At 55.9% G+C, this 6,871-nt stretch overlaps 2 protein-coding genes across 2 annotated transcripts; both read left to right on the top strand.

The window, feature by feature from the left end:
* Positions 1–346: 346 nt before the first annotated feature.
* Pmar_PMAR020342 (hypothetical protein) lies at positions 347–2,032 on the top strand (the record flags this gene model as incomplete). Its single annotated transcript, XM_002784970.1, has 3 exons — positions 347–626; positions 1,089–1,500; positions 1,588–2,032. 3 exons carry the CDS (start codon positions 347–349, stop codon positions 2,030–2,032), a joined length of 1,137 nt encoding a protein of 378 aa, XP_002785016.1.
* A 644-nt stretch (positions 2,033–2,676) lies between these two features.
* Pmar_PMAR020341 (hypothetical protein) lies at positions 2,677–3,513 on the top strand (the record flags this gene model as incomplete). Its single annotated transcript, XM_002784969.1, has 2 exons — positions 2,677–2,803; positions 2,897–3,513. The coding sequence occupies 2 exons, from the start codon at positions 2,677–2,679 to the stop codon at positions 3,511–3,513; spliced, it is 744 nt and encodes a 247-aa protein (XP_002785015.1).
* Positions 3,514–6,871: the final 3,358 nt, after the last annotated feature.

Raw genomic sequence — 6,871 nt, 5'->3', positions numbered from 1 at the left:
TTATTGAGGCGGTCTATCCGTTTACGTCGACTTCAACTCGTCGTTGGTTTCGGATTCTGGTCCCAACGGTTCGGCCAACGGTCGTGAAGCGGAACTCGCCCTGTCGGTCTCCGGTGACCCAGTACTGGTCCAAACTGGCTTCAGCGGCCTCTCTTCGTCCGGGGACGCTAGCGACAAGAAGAAGCTACGAGCTGACCAGTTCGTCCGCGCCTATTTTCTATGGTCATACGCTATCCTCACCATACAAATCCATAGGAGAGCTACCGGAGTGGCAGTCTCTCCGGGTGGTGACTATCCCGGTGGCGTTCAGGCTCCTGAGGGCGCAGAGTTACGTCTCCACCACTTTATGCACTACTTCGGCGTTATCATCAACACAGCCATCGAGTATGATTGGCGCATCGCCATCGAGGCCGACCGCAAGTTCAGGTTAAGATTAGACGGCCTAGTGCGAAGCGGCCAGCGACTGTTCACCGACCTCCTCGTGGACCCCCTTCTTTATGGCCCTATCGTCATGGAAGCTGCCGCTGCTGTCCGCCTGGAGGCGTTCAGGCGTTCCACCAACCCTAACGCTTCCCGCTACCACTCGGGTCGCAAGCGCCAGCGTCAAGATTCTGGGTACAACAACGGTCAGCCCAACAATCGCCTGAGGACTTCGAGAGGTGGCCCGCCTAGTCAGCCGTCGTCTATGCCGCCTCGGCAATCTGGAAAGGGCAAAGGCCAGGGTTCTCCTCAGGGAGGTGATCCATCACCCGGATCGTCCAATGCTCGCAGTTGAAGAGCGAGTTACTCCCACCGTTTGTCACCTCATGGTGAGTAGGATACTTCTCCTTAATCTAATTACAGTGTACCACATCAGGTATGGCGAGTAGCGTTGTTTCCGTAACCTTTTTCTCGGATTGAGTTTCGAGACCGCCTGAGGCGGTCCGCCTCGTCCATCGACCTTTGTCAGCTTCCCCCTTTCTCGAGCGACATGCCCAGAAAGCGCTCGGCGGAGGCTGTTTCGTCCCGCCGTAAGGCCTATTCGTCCAGGAAAAGGCGTCGTCTAGCCCTGGCCCTCACAGCCGTTTCTTGTATCGCCGCCATCTCAGAGTCGGCCGAGAAGACTGACCTCAAGGACGACAAAGATCTAGCGGCCCACATCGACGCTGTAGCGGCAGCATCCGAGCGCTACTCCATTCCTCCGACCAGCCTTTTCCAAGACGGCTCTGGTCTGGGCGCAGTTCTGCCCGACTTCAACGTTAGTAGCGTGGCTTTGATCAAGAACCCCAGCTCCCCCTGGCTCACTATATTTACCCGCTGTGTTGTCGCATGTGGTCCAGACACCACGTTGTCCGACGTCGCCAAGTCCGGAGGCATTCCTGCTAATCCATTGGTCCTAGAACGCAGGTTCGAGACGGCCGCAGCTCTTTGCCGAGAATGCCTCTGTCGTTTACTCGGAGCCGAGGAAGTTAAGTCCCCTCGCGCCGACTACTACGGCCAGCTCTTCGCTGCCATGTTACGGTAATGCAATGACGTCGACGAGACACTCCCCGACTGCGTTGAGGACCCTCTTGATCTACCATGTGGTATATTACACCCCGTCCCTAGAGCAGGGAATCTGCCAGAGTTTCAGCCAGATGCAAGCCGTATCTCACGCGAACCACCAGAGTGCGTGAAGGGTTTCGAACGACATTATGCCTCCGCTGAAGTGGGTATGGACTTGCTGTACCAGAAGGTCATGCGTGACATTAAGAGTGGTTTCATGGAGGAGGTCGACCCAGACCGCACCGACCTCACCTACGTCAAGTGTGCCCTGATCGCGAAGGCCAAACCGAGCTGTACTGGTCCTGCCCCGTCGGATCCTCTCACGGGAATCCGCATCGTCGAAGACTACCGTGCTAGCGGCGTTAACCGTGTGGGTGTCGACAACGACTTGATCCCTGAGACGATAGTCCTACCTAGTATCGACGACACCAAGGTAGCGATGGAAGCGATCACGGCCGTTCAGCGCTGCAATCCCTGGTGGGTGCCACCCACTGGGTGGGTCAACTAGACTACCAGGCAGCTTACCGACAACTTCCCTGCCGTCGCGACGAGTCCCGATTCTTGGCCGTTAAGGTTAGGAGCCCAGGTAGAGATGGCCACACGTTCTCTGTCATCAACAACCGGCTGCCGTTCGGCCTGCGATCGTCAGGCATCTGGTGGTGCCGATTCAGTTCCGCCCATCTTCGCACCTTCCAGCACCTGAGCCGGCCCTACCTGTCAGTAGGGAGTTGCTACGTGGACGATGTCTCCATATTGTTCCCAGCACCGACCACGCCTTTTCTGTTGGCAATGTATACGCTGCTGATCGTCTCTCTGGGGTTCAGGGTTAGTTATAACAAGCTGACCATCGGTATGGAGAGTCCCACAATCCTCGGCTTTACTTTCCATCTCGATGGTTCAGCCCCTGGCGGCGTCAGCATGGTGTGACTCGCGACTGACTTGGTGACTCCTTTATGATTACGAATTGCAATTGGTTGTACCGTAATCTGCGATGCATACTTGCCCGTAATTCGCTCAGTGTGTTGGCTCCGTTTCAGCGTCTCCATTTTCCTCCCACCTAAAACGTGTTTTTGTGTCATAGTTGCGGAAGGTAGGGGCTCGCTTAGCGTTTAGCTCTTTTCGGGTTTCCGTTGCCCTCTCCTCAGAGTGCCCATGCCCATCGTGTCGGTTCCCACTGCCAAGGCCCGTGCCATTCAGCAAGATATCGACAAGGTCCTAGAGTCCGGCCGGATAACCCTTCAGGCTGCTCGACGCCTGACTGGCCGTTTGCTGTGGTTCGGTCAGTTGGCATGGTTTCTGCGATCATACCTGTGCTCATTGTTTGGTGTCATACGGCACATGGAGACTAGTAGGAAGAGGTCGGCTGTCATAGGTCGGACCCTTCGAGCAGACCTTTCTCTTTGGAGGGTTGGCATCTCTGAGCTGCATGTCACCCTTCTTGCCACAGCCAGTGGGGTCGTGTGGACAGGCGCGTCCGACGCCTCACTACCTGGACTTGGAGGCTGGGCTAGAGTGAAGAGCTCAGCCGACGATAGAGCCACCATCCTATACTTCCACGCTACCCTAGCCGACATTCCACCAGAGTGGTACCAAGTAATCTTCCAGGACCGTCGAGCCCCGGAACCGGCCGACGTCGCAGCGCTGGAGTTATTGGCATCTGGCCTGTTGGTGTGCATGGTGGTCTCGAGGATGATCTACACCAATAAGCTTGTTTTATTTTCTGACAACTCGTCGTGTATTCGAGCTCTGGAGAGATGCTTCTCCTCCACCTCCCGCGGCGCCCATATCTTAAGGAGCCTCGCGCTGGTACTATCTTCTCTGCCTTTCTGTCCTCGCATTGAGCCCGTTCACCTGCCCGGGAAATCGAACATACTCGCCGACGCCGTGAGTCGCCACCTCCCAACCGCTATCGATCGCATCGCGACTCTCGTCCCTGTCGACGAGCTGTTCCGTACCTTCGATATCTCGGAACTCTCGTCTGACACTTGAACCGAGATGCCCTGCGACGTGCGTACCTTCTTCTAAGCCGACAGTGTGTTTCCGCTACTTAAATAATGAAACAGACCATTTCAAACTTGTTTGGTGCGTCGCGTTATTCAAGATTCCGTTAATCCGGGAGAGTGAACCTCCGACCCTTCAGAGACCTTTCGCAATTTCTCGTCTCGGAGTTTCAGTTCCTCCAGGAATCATGGTCGTGAGTCAACTCTGGTGCCCTCTCCCTAACATAAGCTGGTCTCCCGTTAATCCGCCTGTTGGTTCTGTTTCCCAGCCTACTACGACTATAAACACCAACAAAACTGCCCGGGCTCTTTCCGATGTCGAACAACGTCATCAAGGGACCTTCCGACCCCTACCGACTACGGTCCAGCCCGGAAATCAAGCGTGCGACCAGGACTCACTTTCAAGTAATTCCTTCTCCAACCTCTACAAGTTCGCTCCAGTCAGATCTTCACATCACCCGTCGGCGCAAGCATCTGCTGCCGTACGCTATGCGTCGAGGGCCTCCGGCCACTCCCTGGAGGCCTTTGTGAGGAGCGGCCACGCATGGTCTACTCAGTCTCAATACCGGTCAGCCTTGAACCTATACTCCGCTATCTGCGAATCGACCGGCACTCCTCCCTTCCCGGTAGGAGCAAGGTCCCTCGTATTACTTGTCAGCTCGATGGCCCAAGGTCGCTACGCTTTCAGTACTATCTCTAAATACTGTTCTCAAGTGAGACACGCAGCTCGTCTGAGTGGTGATCTGCGACTGAGCGTCGCTCAGTGAGCGAAGGTGAAGCAGCTTCTGTGCAGTTAGCCTTACGCGCCGCCGAGAGGGAGGTCGGTTCCGCGGTTTCCCGCGCTTTCACCCTAACCAAAGAACAAGTCTACGAGGTAACCCATGCCCTCGACACGGCAGGCGAGGCTTTTGGCGACGGTTTCCTCGTGGGCACTATGGCACTCCTTCGCGTCAACGAGATGCTGAACATCGAAGCGCAGCATGTCGACCTTTTCCACACCGTGGTTGATTCGGTTCTCATCACTGGCGTGACGCTGAAAATCCCTCGATCGAAGTGTGATCAGGGCGCAAAAGGAGTTCGGAGGCCGATTCCTTGCATCATATCACGAGCCCGTTTCGGCAGCGAACCGTCCTCTTGTACGTCTCAACTGTGCGCGGCTCATCGCCTCCTGAGAAGAGCAGCGTCAGCGGCCGCACCGAGTGATCGCCTTTTTCCCTTCACCTACTCCACCTTCAACGATAACTTGAAGTCGGCCATGGCCAGAGTTCTGGACGTACCTCAGGCGGGCATTCGTTTATCTTCGCACACAATGCGTCGTTCCGGGTCCGCAATTTGTTGCGGATCCGAGAATTTTCCTATCCCTACGGTGGCTGAATTTGGGCGCTGGGCCTCAACAGAGACCCTCGAGAACGTATACCTGAGAGACAACGCCGACGCTTTCAACCGCTTCGCGGCCGGCTTGTTGGCAACTTGGTCCCCCACCAATGCCTAAGATTCGCATTTTCTCGTCATAGAGCCCCCTACGTCTACGATGTACGTTGAGGACCGACTGCCCTCACCGAGCAGCTAATGCCTGATCTTTCAAGTTCCTCCTTCTGATAGCTACTCAGGCGAAGACGGCGCTGCGTGCCCACGAGCCAACATGATCACAAACTATAGCAGCTTTTCTATCTCTGTCCTGACAGCCTCGTGTTCTTCCGGTCCAGGAATGGCCTATTCTGAGCAAATATCTCATTCGTCTGACCGACCGATTCAATTCCACTCCCAAACTTCCTACGGACATCAGCCAACGTCATCTCCCTCGTCCCGACGTCTCGGCCCTTGACCTAGTCTTGGGGTTGGGGAGACCGCGCAATTTGCGCAGCGAGGGCTCCTACGTTCGATGATGCCGAACTCCCCTAGAACTAGAGTTTCCGAGCTAACGCGCGGCCTCTCTCGATAGCGAAGGTAACGCGCCCGTCGCGCAAATACGGAGACAACATAACACCTACATCGGCTTAATCGGCTCCTGTCGTCGGCCTAGCAGCACTTGAAGTGCTGCACTTCATCGTAGCACTAAAAGCCGGTAAGTCTCGTCGTTCGCCAAATTGCACTGAAATTTGGGTGGAATTGGAACAGTCCCAGCTCCACCCGCGTCCTTTCCGTTCGCGCGAGTACTTCGGTCACATTTCCGGCCGCAGTACAGCATACCAGCACATCCGCCATCCCTTCTCCCTACTCCGTACGAAACACGGCTCGGGCCCCTCGGGGCGGAATTACCGCAAGACCTCCCCCTCAGAGAGCAAGTTTTTCTACGTCAAGATCGACACCATCTTAATCCGCCATGAGCATGCGCACCTCGCGGCCACCCGGTCGTCGCGTGTCGGAGGGTTCCAGAATGCCTCGCCACGGTATTCGCATAGTACGATGGGCGGCATTCGTCGCCGTTCCTGCGCCTCCAATATACAGATCGCACACCGTGATACACAAAAGATGTGGTACCCTACGAGAAGGTCGAACGCTTACTTGCCTCGTGCAAAGTTCACGATTCCCCTCTTTCGAGATAATGGCGCGACCTCCAGTTTAAGTCAATATCTGCCTCCATCTCCATAGGCTTAACCGTCATAGTACGACCTTCTTTTTTTCACACTTTACCAGTACGGATAACAAATTATCTGCCGCGGCCCGCGGCGGCGCCGGAGGTGTCAACAATCGCCCGGCAAGGCTCTTAGCGGCACCGAGAGGTCCTTGTTACAATCCTCAAGTCCTCCCCCCCGGAATCAACCCTTTGGTGACGCTCACCCCTAATCCCCTCGATCGGGAGGGACTTGGCGAGAGGTAGTCGTTCCCTATCGCGTCTGGTCAGCCTAGACCAACCAGCCACGCGGGAACAACCACCTTGCAGTCGCCGCCGGCCATAGGTCGCGGGTCCGTGTTTACGGGTTCCGTCCTATGGCCTGCGGCTACTGCCCCTCCCAAGCTCGCAGATCAGAGGTTTCAGTCGGAAGAAAAGCCCATCGGGTTTTTCTGCAGGTGAAACATTAATCGAAGAGTTTCCGTCCCCAATACCGATTGAGTCCGGCGAGCGCTCCCTCACGTGCGTTTCAGTGTCTACGTGCAACAGGGTCAGCCATCTTAGATGGTTATAACGGAACCCCGAGTTGCTCTGAGGTTCAATTTTTTTTTCTTCCTTTCTTGACCAAGGTCTAGCGAGAGGTAGTCGTTCCCTATCGCGTCTGGTCAGCCTAGACCAACCAGCCACGCGGGAACAACCACCTTGCAGTCGCCGCCGGCCATAGGTCGCGGGTCCGTGTTTACGGGTTCCGTCCTATGGTCTGCGGCTACTGCCCCTCCCAAACTCGCAGATC

Source organism: Perkinsus marinus, assembly GCF_000006405.1.
Source record: "Perkinsus marinus ATCC 50983 genomic scaffold scf_1104296934320, whole genome shotgun sequence".
Taxonomy (NCBI): Eukaryota; Perkinsozoa; order Perkinsida; family Perkinsidae; genus Perkinsus; species Perkinsus marinus.
This window is presented reverse-complemented; position numbering and strand designations above follow the sequence as displayed.